Below are 16,492 nucleotides of genomic sequence, written 5' to 3'. Positions count from 1 at the left end.
GCATGTTTACTATTTAGGTTAACACTGTGAAAAAAAAAGTTGTACCCCAGTACTTATTGTTAAGTCAGTGTTTCTATGTTTCTTCTTCTTGTAACTAGAAGTTGTAACAGTTGTTGGCTGCCTTATTTTTACTTTGTAGCTTCAGATGTTAGAGAAATGATGTTAAAAAACTTTAAAGAAGGTTTTATTGCAAAATTATCTCAAGGATAGTGTCTGAGGAAGAGAAGATTGACTCTTCAGGTTCTAAATGGAGATATTACCAATGTTAAAGAATGTGAATTTTGTCAAACAAAGACAAAGCATGCTTCAAAAGACCCTCACACAGTCAGACTTACAGGTTTGCTTGAAGTGTTTAAAATTTCACACAGTCAGATTTACATGTAAAATTGATTTTGCATGTACGTGTATTTACCTATAGATGCATGTACCGATAAATACACATAAATACAAACTATACATTGTAAACCACAACTGCTTTGATGTGAAAGTTAGTAGTGTGTGAGAAGGAGCAATGTCTGTCTGTTTTTCAGGCTCACCTCCTGGTACCTTCACATGTAAATTTAAATGTAAATAAAACTTGTAGAGCGCAACTAATGCCCGAGAGCGTCTTGGCGCAATAGACCGGTGTAGCAGAGACGGAAAATTGCTACTATAGTCGAGAACTAAGAAAAGCTTCTTATCCGGCTTGTGTAAATGGCCAGGTTTTTAGGCCCTTTCTGAAACTGAGCAATGAAGGTGCTGTTTTTAGGGCAAATGGCAGTGATTCCAAAGCATTGCTGTTGTCCTAAACAAACTGCTGCCTCCCCATGTGGCCTTTTTAGATGGGGGGGGGGGGGAACAATCACATTCTTAGCCAGACCGCAACGTAGAGTTCTTGCTGGCGCATACCATCTCAATTTGTTCTTAAACTGGTCTGGTCCCAATCCATGCAAAGATTTAAACACCAAGCAGAGGGCCTTGAATTTGCATCTTTATCTAACTGGCAGCCATTCCAGTCTTCTGATGGCTTCTCTTGCTGATTCATTTTTTGGAATCTTAAAAATAAGGCGGGCTTCTGCATTCTGTACAATCTGAAGTCTGTTAACAAGACCCGCTGCCAGTGTGAGATAAAGACTATTACAATAGTCAATTTGTGTAAGGACCATTGCTAAGGTCACTTCTTTTAAAAGTTCAGTCGGCATGTATTTTTTGATCTTTTTAATCATCCTTATAGAGCAGAAGGATGCCGATTTAATTTTGCTGACTCGTTCTTTAAATTTAAGTTCCCTGTCTATTATAATACCTACGTTCTTCACCTTGGTTGAGGGTATCGATAGTGTATCCAACTCCGCCGGCCACCAGTTCGGTGTCCAGAGGGAGGGTTTGTTGCCAAAGATAATAACCTTGGTCTTGAGGCATTCAGCTTCAATCAATTTCTGTCCTTTCAATCGCTCACCTTTCTCATGCAAGCACTGAAAACCCTTCCAGGGCTATTTTCCCTATTTGTCAGAGACACCACAATTTGGGTGTCATCTGCATAAGAGGCCAGGGTAAATAATCAACGCTAGTGGTGTAACATATAGATTAAAGATTGTAACATATAGATTAAAAAGTGTAGGGCTGAGTGCCGATCCATGTGGGACTCCACATGGTAGGGAGAACTGCCTGGAGACAAACTTCCCTATTGCCACATTGTCGATTTGTTAGGAAAGATTTTAGGAGATTAATTGCTGTTCCTTTTATCCCTAAATCTTGGAGCCGGTCAACCAGAATCTCATGGCTGACTGTATCAAATGCAGCCCAAAGGTCAAGCATTACCAGTGCCGCTGTCCCTCCTCCATCGAGGACTTCACATATTTCTTCCTTGGCTATGATTAAAGCAGATTCAGTGCTATAGTTTTTTCTGAAACCATGTTGCGACTCGTCAAGCAAAGAGTTCACTTCTAAGTATTCAGAAATGTGCTTATTCAACAGCTTTGGTGACGGGGCTTAAAAGGAAGGGGGGCAGGACATGTAGAGCAGGGATACAGGCACCTTTTGGCCCCACTCTAGCAATGCCAGTATGAGCCATGGTGCCTTTTTTTAGCCACCATCCATCCCTTCTATAATTGGACATGGTTGTGTATTAAAATATATGGTGTAAAACGCAACATAATTGTCATTTAAAAAAAATGTCTCTGGGGGCTGAATCCTCATGTTAGGAAATAACTCTTTTTGCATGGTTACCCCCACATTTTTGGACTGATGGTTTTTCAACTGAGTGCACTGAGGCCTAATAACCAGACCTCTGTGCCAGTGTACTAACCCTATACAAAAGGTATGTTGAATTGGATACACCTTAGTACTAACTTACTTACAAGTTTCTAGTATATAGTACCCCGGGTACCCAGGGCATGTAAGGCTGCCACTACAGACTAAAAGGGCAAGGTTTACACTGCTAGATCGACTTTGCCATTGCAGCTAATGTCAAAGCTCCCACTTCCATTAATGATATATGTAAGTAGCCACGGCTACCCAGGGTTGAGCTGAGGGTAACGCAAACAATCCAGACTGGGCCCAAGTCGGTGTTTGTGAGTGTACTCCACGATAAGGCCCCATAGCCATATCATATAGTACACCCAAAATCCTCACACCTCACAAACCCCGCTTGCAGTGCTCAGACTGGCTTGCTGTGCCGGCTTGCTACATGCAGTTTGGATGCTGATTTGACCACATTTTCCAGGCCTGCTTTTGGTTCCTAGCCCTGCCCTTCCTTCTGGGCTGGCAGTGACTAAAAAAAGTGTTTTCACTGTAGCTATTACCAATTCTCAGTGGCTATGATATCGAGGAATGTGTCTTTCTGTTGTACACTTTATAGAAAAAATAAAAGCATTTGAACCCAAAGATCAATTAGCATATGCATTATAATGGGATATGTGATCATATAGAGCCACCCTTTCTTAGTGTTAATGTTCATTATCAAAGTTGCAGGACGTACAAGTCAACATTGTAATCAAGTGTTTGAGGCATATAAGCTGCAGATTGCGCACTGTGCATAGATCGCCACGTAGTGTTGGGCCCGGATGTTTGCAGTTTGTTTTTGTCCTGAAAAGTTCTTTGGAAGTCACGAGATAGGTGACTCCTCCTCTGGACCATACTGCGCATCGACATCGGCTCCATCCTCAGATTGCTTTTTTCCGCCATCGGGCTCAGATGTGTTTCATGCGCTCAGGTTTGGAACCGAATATCCTTCTGTGCGCAATCCCCACCCAGTTCGACGGTATTGTTCCGATCGCGCTCCACACCGACGCGATTCTTCACCACTTCCAAGTCTTTCGATTCCGGTCATCGACGAAGGCCTTCGGGCCAACTTAGGCCTTACTCTCTGGCTCATGGAAAGGACGCCATTCAACAAGTGTCCTCAATGTGGGTCGAAGTTTCCCCACACTAATCTACATGAGGTGTGTAACCTCTGCCTCTCACCGAAGTACGAGGCCAAAGACTGTTCTGCCTGTGCCTCTTTCCGCTCCAAAAAGACGATTCGGGATCGACGAGCTCAAAGAACAATGGCTCGCTCGTCAGCGTCGATTCCCGACGACCTCTTTGCAGAATACTCAGACGTCGAAGACATCACTCCAGCTCAACAGGTCGTAAGTATGACCGTCGACCCCAACCCATCCTCGACACCCTCAAAAAAGGCTTCGGTCACACTTTCACCTTCGGACCCGGGTGCACACCGAGAGACTGCTTCCCACACCCCGCCTTCAGGCTCGGCAAAGAAGCCTATTAAGCCTTCAGGCGGCTCGGGCTCAATCAGCCTATTCCCGGTGCCGATCCCATACCGACACTGAAAAAGAAGCCATCTTCCTCAACCACGCCGACCACTGCTCCAACACCTAAGCATTCGGCGCCGAAGACTGGCACCGGCTCATTGATGCGGAAACTGCACTCGGAGCCGAGTAAAAAACCACCTAAAGGTCCCGACTCTCAAACTTCGGAGCCGAAAAAACACCCGGAACCGAAAAAACACGCTCCGGTAAAAGACATTTCAAAAGGTCATACTTTTAAGCCAAAAGACTCTAGACCAACTACCGAGTCGGTGCCGAAGAAACCTTCGGATCCGAAAACTTCGATGCCGAAGGATCTGCCAGACACAGAAGAGCTTTTTACACTAGATCCTACTCAAAAGACTCTTATAAAAGAAAACTAGCTCTTAGCTCCAAGAAAAGACCACTAGAGGCTCCTGCATCACCTCCTCCCCCAAAGAAGAGAGACATTGCAACCTCTCCATTAAGAGTCCCTTCTCCACTACCTCCCCATACTGTTCCTCCTCCCACACCTCCTCTACCACATCATTCGCCTACACCATCCACTAACCCAGACGATGATGTAGATAGGCACTCTGATGACACAGGTGGGGGTGCACATGACCCAACAGGGACCAATAGTCCCCCTCAGTCACCTAACCCATGGGATGATTATAACACCCCTTAAGTCCCAAGACGATGTATATCCTTCCAGGCCTTCCCCACCAGAGGACACTATAGGTTTTAACCTACTAGTCCAAAGAGCTGCCCAGTACCATGGTGTTGATTTACACACCGATACTGTGGAGGAAGATTTCCTAATGGACACTTTTGATAACACACAAAGGTCCACTGCCATTTTGCCAATGCTTAAAGGGGTCATCAAGCATGCAACAGAGGTATTTAAAGATCCTGTCAGGGCTCGGGTCCTCAACCCTTGAATTAAGAAAAAATACAAAGCTGCCCCTACAGAACCAGTTTACATTAGAGGTCCAGCAGCATTAGATTCTTTAGTAGTACTTAATGCATGTAAAAGTGCTACTTCACAGACATCAGGTGAGGCCTCACCGCCAGATAAGGAATCTAAACTCCTTGACGCCTCTGGTAAGTGCACGGCGTCACAGGCAGCTAATAGATGGCGCATTGCCAATACTCAAGCGTTGTTGGCAAGATACGACAGGGCACATTATGATGAACTAGAGTCCATAATGCAGCATCTACCAGACAAGTATAAAAATAGGGCCAATGAATCATACAAGAAGGTAAAAATATTATGAATACTTCAATTCGTTGTGCCCTAGATGCTGCAGACACTGCCTCAAGGGCAATTAATACCAGTACCCTTTTGCGTAGACATGCATGCCTACGTATTTCAGGTTTTAACCCCTTGCATGCTGGTGACGAACCCCAGCCGTCACGCTCCACGGTGCTCGTGTGTTGATAACGGCTGGGGTTCGTCACGGCCCCGCCCTGTTCTTTTGTTTACCGCACAGCGGCGGAAACGGCCCAGCAGCGAAGGGGTTAAACCTGAGGTACAAAATTCCATCCTAAATCAGCCATTTGATGAAAATCATTTATTTGGCCCTAATGTCGATGTGTCTTTAGAAAAAATGAAAAAAGACACAGACACAGCAAAATCTATGGGAGCCTTGCAACTGCAAGCTCCCAGACATTCTTTTCGTCGCTCATCATATAGAGGCAACGCAAGAGGCTACTCCTCCGAAAGCCCTTCCACTTCTTACAAGACCCCTATCCAATCCACATTCACCAAAGTCTACCAGAGATGGGGTTACAGGGCTAACAACAACAAAGGCAGAGGCAAAACCAACAACTCCCGCTCTGCCTCCACCCCTACCCAATGACTTTCCTCCGCTTCCCCCCCAACATTCCACTCCTGTGGGGGGAAGACTACAACAATTCCTTCCTGCCTGGATCAACATCTCATCAGACAGGTGGGTGCGACAAATTATTCAGTCAGGTTATTGTCTAGAACTAACATCTACCCCCCAAACATACCACCCAAACAGCTCCCAATGTTACAAGAACATGTCACTGCTAAAGCAAGAAGTAAGATCTTTGCTAGAAAAGAGTGCAATAGAACCAGTTTCTCTGCACCAACAAAACAAGGGGGTTTATTCCCTATACTTTCTTATCCCGAAGAAAGACGGCTCTCTAAGGCCTATTCTGGACCTCAGACCGCTAAACATATATATCCAGTCACACCATTTTCACATGGTCACACTCCAACAAGTCCTTCCTCTCTTATTACAAAACGACTTCTTTGCTACTCTAGATCTCAAGGACGCATACTTCCACATTCCCATTCACAAAGCTCACAGGAAGTATCTCAGATTTGTAATCGACGGGCAGCACTATCAATTCAAAGTGCTCCCATTCGGCGTCACTACAGCACCAAGAGTATTCACCAAGTACCTAGCAGTAGTGGCGGCACATTTACGAAGAAAGCACATCCACGTCTTCCCGTACCTCGACGACTGGCTCATAAAAACCAGCTCATACAACCAGTGTGTAGAACACACCCATGCCACAATCCAACTGCTCCACAACTTGGGGTTCACAATAAACCACACCAAGTCTCATCTGCAACCATCCAAAGTACAACAGTACCTCGGTGCCACAATAAACACCTCAACAGCGCTAGCTTATCCCACTCCAATGAGGATAGCCAGCATGCAAACTCTTCTCACAAAGTTTCAGCCACAACACTCCTGCAGCTTATTGGGATGATGGCCTTTTGCATTTTCATAGTGCCCCATGCAAGACTTCAAATGCGTCCTCTCCAAGAGTGCTTATCACGTCAATGGAACCACGCTCAAGGTCAATTAACAGACCTAGTGTTGGTAGACGGTCGGACTCATCGCTCTCTGCAGTGGTGGAACACCAAAACCTTTCCAAGGGACGACCGTTCCTAGAGCCAGTTCCTTCAGATAATCTTGACAGCGGACGCATCGCTCTCCGGCTGGGTGGCTCACCTACTGCAACACACCACGCAAGGCAGGTGGACACCGCAACAAAAGTTACTCCACATCAATCAACTGGAGTTACTAGCTATATTCCGCACGGACAACATGACAGCCATGTATTACATACAGAAACAGGGAGAAACACACTCCCTGCAACTCTCAGCTAGTATAAAACATATGGCGGTGGGCTATACCTCAAAACATATTCCTCTTAGCCCAGCGTGTCCCAGGAGTTCAAAATACCATAGCAGATCTGTTAAGTATCAGACACAACAGATCCACGAGTGGGAACTTCATCCGACAGTACTTCAACCATTCTTTCAGATGTCGGGAGAACCTCAGATAGACCTCTTTGCCACCCACGAAAACGCAAAATGCCCAAGCTTCACCGCCAGATATCCACACCCATTGTCCAAAGGCAATGCGATATGGATCAACTGGTTAAACAAATTTGCGTACGCTTTTCCACCACTACCACTCATGCCACTAGTAGTAGCTAACTACAGCAGCATTCTCTGATCCTCATCCTAGTTACTCCAACGTGGGCCAGACAGCCGTGGTGCACCACACTGCTACAACTGTCTGTAGTGCCACACACAAAAAACTATATCTGTCTCCACGCCTTTTAACACAGAACCGTGGAGAGATGAGGCACCCAGACCCAGCTCAGCTCAACCTTGCGATCTGGCTCCTGAAATCCTAGAATTTGGATATCTTGACCTTCCTCCAGACTGCATGAATGTTATAAAAGAAGCTAGATGCCCAACCACTAGAGCATGCTATGCAGCTAAGTGGAAACGTTTTGTAATATATTGTCACAACAACAATATTAATCCTTTAGACGTGTTTATTCAACACATCATAGGATACTTACTGCTCCTCCAAAGATGTAACTTAGCCTACACATCTATCAGGCTACATCTTGCAGCCTGATAGATGTCTATCTTCAAAACCGACAGCATCTATCTCTTTTCAGAGTGCCTGCTATTAAGGTTTTATGGAAGGCCTTAAGAGAATAATTCCTCCCAGAGTACCACCTTCACCAGTGTGGAATTTAAACATTGTTCTCACACGACTAATGGGACCTCCCTTCGATCCTTTACATAATTGTGAACTACAATTTTTAACATGGAAGGTTGCGTTCCTAGTAGCTATTACTTCTATACGCAGAGTTAATGAACTACAAGCACTAACCATTCAAGAACCTTTCTTGCAAATGCATCAGAATAAGGTCGTTCTCCGTACTAATCCAAAATTCCTACCCAAGGCCATTTCTCCCTTCCTCCTCAATCAATCTGTGGAACTGCCAGTTTTCTTCTCGCAATCACAAACAGTAGTAGAAAGACCTCTTCATACCTTGGATGTCAAAAGATCACTGCTATACTACATTGAGAGAACACAACCTTTTCGTAAAACCAAACAACTTTTTGTGTCTTTCTCACCACCACACAAGGGTAATCCCATATCAAAATCTGGGATAGCTAGATGGATTGTTAAATACATACAAATTTGCTACCACAAAGCTAAACAAACGTTATCTGTTCCTCCTAAAGCCCATTTCACAAGGAAAATAGGGGCTTCAATGGCATTTTTAGGAAACATTCCCCTAGATGACATCTGCAGAGCAGCTACATGGTCTACACCGCACACTTTCACAATTGTGTAGATGTGCAAACCAAGCAACAAGCTAATGTGGGCCAGGCTGTTCTCAAAACATTATTTCAAACTACTGCAACAGATAGGGGTGGTCGTCGCTAATGGTGGGTACTGCTATACAATCTATGCACAGTGTGCAATCTGCAGCTCATATGCCTCGAACGGAAAATGCTACTTACCAGTATGCATCTGTTCTTGGCATGTAGAGCAGCTATCCTTGTCTGTTCCAGTATTATCTTAATTAGATACAATTTACACAGACATCCTTCCTTTTCTTGCAAAGCTCCATCATTGCCCTAATGGCGAAAAACAATTTGAGGATGGAGCCGATGTCCATGCGCAGTATGGTCCAGAGGAGGAGTCACCTATCTCGTGACTTCCCAAAAACTTTTCAGGACAAAAACAAACTGCAAGAAATCCGGGCCCAACACTAGGTGGCGATCTATGCACAGTGTGCAACTCTGCAGCTCTACATGCCAAGAACAGATGCATACTGGTAAGTAGCATTTTCCTTCCACTTGGGCATCGAGTCATGTGGTGGACTTTGATTCTAGAAAACAGATGTATTTTTTACATGGTTTTGTCTTCACTCTAAATATCCTCTGGCATTTATATTGCATTGGGAGTCCTCCTATTATGTTAGTTCTACTTCTATTTGATATTGTTGTCTCTCCTGGGTGGTACTCACATCACCCTCCCTCAGCAAATATATCACAGAAGAAAATGTGCACAGTTTTGCGATGTGTATTAAAAATACTTGCTGTCTAGATCATTAATAGCCCATTTGGATTTAATGTTAAATAATGATATACTAATACAATAAAGCATGCATTAACTAAGAGACACCAGACCCAGGTTTTTCTTACGGCTCCGTGAATTAATGCATCAACCCCAGGGATTTGTGTTTGAAGTGTTATGAAAGGTTTGAACCACAGAGGATTGACTTAGACATTTATCTTTCTGAGGTGATAAAAAAAGTACCTTTGAGTTGGCTGTCAATTACCTTACAAAACCGCAAGGAGGTCCACTTGGCGTAAACATGTGTCTTCAAATATACCTGTTATGTTATATTATGATCATAAAAATATCGAGGAAAAATAACTTTGTTTTGTTTGTTATTGGCAGTGGCTCCAGTTGTAGTTTAGCAGCTGGTCTCGAGTCCCTTGGTTTAACGGACATAAGAACTCTGGTACGATTGATGTGTTTAGCTGCAGCTGGAAGAGCTGGGCTCTCCACAAGTCCTTCTGCAATTTCCAGTAGCGCAGACCGTTTGCGTGGGATCCACAGCAAAACGAGCAAGCCCATATCTTGTTTGGCATACCTAAGTACAGCTGTAGGTTGTCTGGCGTCAAATACCCCCAGTGCTGCAAAACTGCTTGTACAGTTGTGTACCCAGGTAAGTTTGGTACAATATTTATTTTTAGATATATTTCATAAATCAAGCTGAAATGTTATTATCTAATGAAATTACACACTATACTATATACAGTTATATAGTATTTTTTGTCTGTGTACATGAATGTATTCTTAAGTTATAAATATTTCTCCAGATCCTGACACTGAAACCTCTCATTGTCAAATAAACTAAAAAACAATCTGAGAGTGAAGCTATACTTTTTCCTGCCTTACACTGCCCAGATAGAGGTGTATGGGGCCTATACATCACTAGCTCAAAATAAGAGCCAGGATGAAAGGTCCAAGAGGACACTTTCTCGTCCTACACTTAAGGCCTTCCATAAATCGAAAAGGTTTTGCGCACTTGATAAATCTTTCTTTCTCAGTGCTCTGTAGTTTTTACTCAAATTATTACTGACACCAAAGGTTCCCAAGGGGTCCATTGGAGTGGTTTTCAGATGAGAGTTTTCAGTTACCCTCTCTTTTTATCATTTTAAGCAGTGAAGCAGAACTCTGCTCCCTTGTTTTTCAGGTCTAGAGCAGTGGCTTTAGTGGTGAGTTGAAGATTAAGGCAGTTCTAGTATCCCCTTGGTCAGACTGGAACAGAACGTAGTCATGCGCACCAAAATGAAAGTGCTCCCCATTTACAAATTGGGTAGTAAAAAATGAGGCCCACATTTGGAGAGTCCACAGCATTCTTCCTCCGACTTTCATCCCATGTGTGGGACTCCCACAGCAAAGGCTTTAACATCCTACCCAGCCAATTGACCACTGCAAACATTTCACAGTGAATTTGGCAAGGGGGCTTCATTGGTAGAACACTTAGCACTTGTATGACTATTGGAAGGATACATTTGGAATAGGCAACTTGGAGAAGGTTTGTGCGCTGTCGTGGGTCAGGTGGAAGTTGAATGATTTTTCAAATTAGACTTGCTTCGCCTGCTGCATCACACTCGATTGGACAAGATGCACCCTCTTATATACGTAGTGAGACACCCACACTGCTTTGCATTGAGGGCCCAGTGCAATCTGCTACTGCATCCTACTCATTATAAACACAATGCTCACAACAGCAGCCTACTACACACAGCCACAAAACCAGCCCACACTGTTAAGTCAGACTGGCCTATATGAAATTGCCAGATTGCTCAAAAGGCCAGTCCAACCATGTTTGGCCCCCACCTGATTTCAGTCTCTCATCGTGTAACTTTGAAAGAGCTTTGAAGTTCCTTCCATCCTTTTGACTCTGACTCTGAAGTTAAAAAAAACAAAGGTCTCGTGTGTAGAGGAAACCTTTCCCTACAACATCCCTAGCATTAACTGTATAAGACAATTTATGATGTAGTTTATCAGGACACTCTTAATGACAAAACACACACCTTCCCCACATGGTGTCGTGAAGCTATTGCAGTTATATTTAAAAAACAAAAACTTCTTAATTACAAAAAATATATAAATTCAAAAATAATTTAAATACCACAAATCTAGAGTGGAATTTAAGGGTAAACAGCAGTTTCATTAGTATTTGAAATACTTTGGGAAGGGCAACCTAAATAATAGGGGCTAACATTCTTCCCTAAGAACCTCAAAGAAACTAAAATGAAAACCGTAACAGGTGGAAATAAATATAATTGGAGGCGGTGCATGAAAGGGAAGGTTAGAAAATTTAGCATAAAGGATTTTACAGGTATCTAAGCAAAGATTATCCCTACATCTCATAATCCTGTAACCTGTGGTTACCACACATTTGCTGAAATGTTGAACATTATCCTCTTCCAGATATTAATGTTAGCTTATAGATTTCCTTTCATTTAAATACATATGTTTTGAAACCTCTTTACAGTCCATCATGTTTGTTTTTACACACATTCATTTTGTTTCAGCATTAGCTATCAGTTAAAAAAAAAAATTACATTGAAATAGTGATGGATAGATCTAACGGCAAATTACTCACCTTTTGAATCTTCATAGGTGCCAGACTGGATCTGGAAATGTTTCCTTCAGTGACTCCCAGGCCCCAGCAGTTGGTGCCATCTGACTGGTGTGGTGGCTCTATCTTGCCTCCAGAAGTTATAGAACAGAGCCATATATAGGCACCACTGTAGGTTCTTCTTTTCCTGCACCCTTCAACATGGATTCAGAGCTCCCAACCATTTTGTTTTTTTATTGATTTTGCAAAATCTAATTTGTTGAGTATGCAGAGAAGACTCCCCCCTACAACAAGTTTTAAGCTATGCAGCACCCACAGAAAACAGATGTTTGGTCATGGATGCACACAACATCTACCTGTTTGTTACTTTGCTCCAAACACAATTCAAAAGCCTGCAACAAATGTTACCTGATGCATCCAAAGGCCACCAGGGAGCACAAAGCTAAGGTCTACATTTCCAGCCATATGAAGTAAGGCTAGTCTCAGTAAAAGTCCCAGGTTCTTTCCTGCTCCTGGTGCCATCCTTGGGTAATTTCTAGACCAAGTCGGAAGACATATCTCCTTAGAAGCATACAAATGCCAAGTGGGAATCATTCCACACTTAGTGGACTTGGCTGTACTTCACAAGAAGTTATGACAACGCCATATTCTGGAAACCATATTCCCTATATCCCACCAAGAAATTATGGAATGGCATAGACTCTTAACTTGAAAAAAGCAAATCACCATGAGTGCTTAACACACCATTTCTAAGTGACGGATACCTTAGCTATGCATTGTACTCCTAAAGAAATCCCTCCACTCAGAGAGATAATGCTTGTTAGAACTGACCGTCCCATGCTTCTTCTCACCCCTCTCTCTGTCAGCTTTATTCTCTGTATTACACCTCTTCATCAGTCCCTTTCTGTTTTATTTATTATCTACCTTAAGAAAAGAATTATGTTTTCTCTCTATACTAAGTACACTATAGGTCTAGATTTTGTTTTGCTAACTTTGCAGTTTATAACGTTGCCGACACTTTATACTTCAGTACGATATTCTTTGCAGTACCATTATAATGTTTTTAATTTATTCTAATGAAAATGAATGAATTCTGATGGGGGCTTGACTCCTTCCTAAAGTTCCAGCTGCAGGAAGAAGTTCCACAGTCTGCCCCCAAAAGCCTTGACTCCGGTGGGTTCTGCCAACTTGCCCCAATTTTGTGATTGGAAATGATGCTCCTCAAATTTTCAGGTCATTGTCTAACATGGCAGAAGATAGAAGCCTGTAGGGTGACAGAGTTTAATTTATTCCAGACAGTTCTCGTTCCCTCTGCTGCACTTTTTGGTCCCACTGACCCATTGGTCATTGATAGCAAGTCCTTCCTCTATGCCAACTGCCTGTCTTAAGTCTCAGCCTCTGGGGGACCTATCTTTTTTAACACATCATTTGAGTCAAGAGAGTCTTGTAGTTCAGGTTTTGGTGAGCTGGGGAACCCTAGTGGTTTCCACAGTGCTCCTCCTGATAACAGAAATCTGATAGCGACTTTTAGCCGCATATTCCTTACCTTAGAATATTTCCCAAGCATCACACTGGATCCAGAAATGTTCACGTAGTACCCCTGCGTGCTGGTAGATGACATAGTTCGACTATGTGTTGGCATAGTCCGCACCGGATGTGACGTGTGGTTCCTATATAGGTACCAGCCTAGCACGCTAATGTCAGTTCTTTTCTATCCGCGCCAGTCAGCGCAGATCCAGAGTCAGCTACCCTCTGTCTTGTTTCTTGACTTTTGTAGAGATTTTTTTTGCAATTGCATTTCCTCATGTGCGAGGGATGTTTCTTAAAAAGCTTACATGCTTCAACCCATGTGGTGCCTGTCACAGGCAGATGTCTGTGACAGACCCTTATCTGGTTTGCCTTTGGTGCTTGGAGCAGGATCATGACTCCAAGACCTTCAAGGGCTGCCATGCCATAAACCCTAAGGCGCTATGGGAACAGTCCCTTGAGCTCCTCGTCACTCAACGTCAGGACGACATCGCAACGCTCTCGATTCCAGTTGCAGAGAAGGTCCTGGCATTGCTCGCATTTCTGCTCCTGATGGTCATAGTCTAAATCGAAATTGTTGGGCAGGTTTTAAAAGAAAAAGAAGTCTAAGAATTCAAAGCACTCTGTGATGGTCCAAGTCATCAGACCTGGCTCCGGAGCTTCAGCACTCTAGGCCTCTGTCCACGATGGAGCCTGTGCCAGGGTCAGCTTCGCACCTTCCAGAGTTTCCCGGACCTAGAACGTCACCCCACCCCCAACTCCGCGTTTAATGAGGCTATGTACCTCGTATTTGAGGTGCCTGACCCCTCTGAAGCACCTTCGGGCCACATAGTTGCGGGGGGGGGGGGTAGGGGGGGCACCGTGCTGGTGTTCCTCCTGCAGGTTCGCCCTCTGTGCCAGTCTGGCCCCTTGGATCAGGAGTGGTGCCACCCGCAAGACTACACACTTCCCCGGCATATGCTCCAGTGCTGTCGCTCCTGGTGCCACCAATGCCCCATGGCAGCCCTGCCCCATTGTTATATCCGACTATGACATGGACCCAAATGGGCATTGCCCGACGCCGATTGGTACCATGCCTTCCGAGCCAAAGTCAGTGCCTTTTCCTTTTGACAGGCCTGGAGGGGGTGGCGATTGTGAGGGTTTGAGGACCCTTATGGTTGCCAGCATTCCCTAGACGGCACAGAGTACAACTGGTATGAGGAACTGGAGATTGCCAATGGTTTGGACACCTCACCAGACACTGGCCTGGTCTCTTCCCCTAATGTGGCTACGGAGGAGGTTGTCTCATTCGCAGTGGTGGTACTGAGATCGGATGAGAACATGGACCTTCAGCTGCCCCACTGGCAGTCAAGAAGAATATTATGACAGAGGTGCTTCAGCCGAGAGTCGCCCTTCTGAACCTTTACTCCCATTCAATGACGCCCTTACAGATGTCCTCTTTGGGGCCGGGTCCAAGGCCTGCACATGGGCTCCTGTGCACAGGACAATGGGCCACTGTCATTGCCTTCCTCCCCAGAACCCCAGTTTCCTCACCCAGCACCCCACCCCAGAGAGCTTGGTGATCCAAGCCTCCACTTCTAAGGCCAAACCCGGTGCTTTCCCTACCACTCCACTGGATAGGGAATCCAAAAGGCTGGATACTTTCGGTAAAAGGATTTTTACTTCTGCCAGCCCAGCACTGTGGTTGGTGAACACCCTATGCGTTTCTGGAAGATTCCAGCAGACTTTGCGGAATTTGTTTGCACAGGTGCTGCCCATGGTCTCTGAGGAGTCCCGAGCCATTCTCTCTCAACCACTGCTGATGCGCGTGATGCAGCAAAGGTCACCATCGGATGTAGACTTGATTACCACTGAGTTGTCGGGAAGAGCACTTTTATTGTCAGTGGCACTGAGATGCTATGCCTGGCTGAGAACCGCAGGCTTCTTGGGGATGTCCAACCCTCGCTCATGGATATGCCCTTCTATGGCTCTCACCTCTTTGATGAGAAGGCTGACTCTCAGTTGTAGCGCTTAAAAGATAGCAGAGCTAAGGGCAGGTCCTTGGACCGATCCATGGCCCCTTGCCAACCTCAGTCTGCCTTTCAAACCTTCTGTGACTACAGTAGTGACTAACAACTGCATCCATTCCCACCCAGCCACCAAGGCCATGAATGAGGTTCCCACAGATCATGTGGGACCACCAGCCAGAGATCGGGGTCAGTCCACCAATCCCCTGGCAGCCTCCAAATCCTTTTAGTATGACCTCTTACCAGCATGGGCACCCAGTAGGTGGCAGTATCCACCATGAACTGCCCCACTGGAAGTTGATCGCATCTGACAAATGGGGTTTGCAAATCATCCCGAAGAGCTACTCCATCCCTCTCCTGGAAACCCCTCCACCCATGCCACCCACTTATGACAGACTGATGGAGGGCCATCTCTCCTTGTTCCATTAGGAAGTGTTGTCACCATTTGCGAAAGGAGCCAGCGAAAGGGTGCAGGCATCAGAAGTAGGTTGTGGTTGCTATTCCTGCTATATTCTGGTGCCCAAAAGAGTCGTAGGCCTTTGTCTTGACCTAGAATTGCGGCTTCTCAACTTCATGAAAAGGGAGAATTTCAAACTGCTCATACCCTGTTTTCTCTGGATCCTGGAGTCTGGATGGTGGCGTTGGAGTTGCAGGCCGCATATTTCCACATCCCTGTCCTGCTGGCCTACAGGTGCTGCCTGCAGTTCATGGTGGACCAAGAACACTTCCAGTATGCCATGCTCCCTTTTGGCCTCACCAGCACCCCTAAGGTGTTCACAAATGTTTTGGCAGTGGTTACAGCACCTCTACGGAGGTCAGGGGTTCGAGTCTTCCTCTACCTCGACGATTAGCTGTTACGGCCATGCTTTCCCCAGTCAGTTGTCTCCCACCTCCAGACTACGGCTGACCTCCTGCATTCTCTGGGGTTCACTATAAACATGCTGAAGTCACACCTGACTCCCTCTCAGGTGCTCACTTTCATCAGGCTGTGCTGGACACAGTGTTGTTTCAGTCCTATCCTGAAAAGCTAGTCCAGAATATTTGGTCTGTGATTGCGATGTTTCAGCTTCTGTCCTCGATTTTGATGAAACTAACTCTGAGGCTTTTGGGCCTCATAGCCCTCCTGCATCCTTCTTGTAACACATGCCTGTTGGCATATGACGGCTTTGCAGTGGGACCTGAAGTTCCAGTGGGCGCACAGTATCAAAATAATCTCTCTGACCTGTTCCA

The 16,492-nt window shown here is 45.0% G+C and overlaps 1 protein-coding gene across 6 annotated transcripts in view; it reads left to right on the top strand.

Moving 5' to 3' along the window:
• HERC1 (HECT and RLD domain containing E3 ubiquitin protein ligase family member 1) overlaps positions 1-16,492 on the top strand; it is a 2,088,313-nt gene that overhangs the window by 1,239,903 nt on the left and 831,918 nt on the right. For all 6 annotated transcript variants that reach the window (XM_078685198.1, XM_078685199.1, XM_078685195.1 and 3 more), the window contains exon 49: positions 9,530-9,800. In XM_078685198.1, the coding sequence (XP_078541324.1) occupies positions 9,530-9,800 (271 nt within the window). The remainder of the gene's footprint in view (positions 1-9,529; positions 9,801-16,492) is intronic.

Source organism: Lissotriton helveticus, chromosome 3_2 (assembly GCF_964261635.1).
Source record: "Lissotriton helveticus chromosome 3_2, aLisHel1.1, whole genome shotgun sequence".
NCBI classification, from domain to species: domain Eukaryota; kingdom Metazoa; phylum Chordata; class Amphibia; order Caudata; family Salamandridae; genus Lissotriton; species Lissotriton helveticus.
The sequence above is the reverse complement of the archived record's forward strand: the minus strand, read 5'-3'. Positions and strand labels throughout refer to the sequence as shown.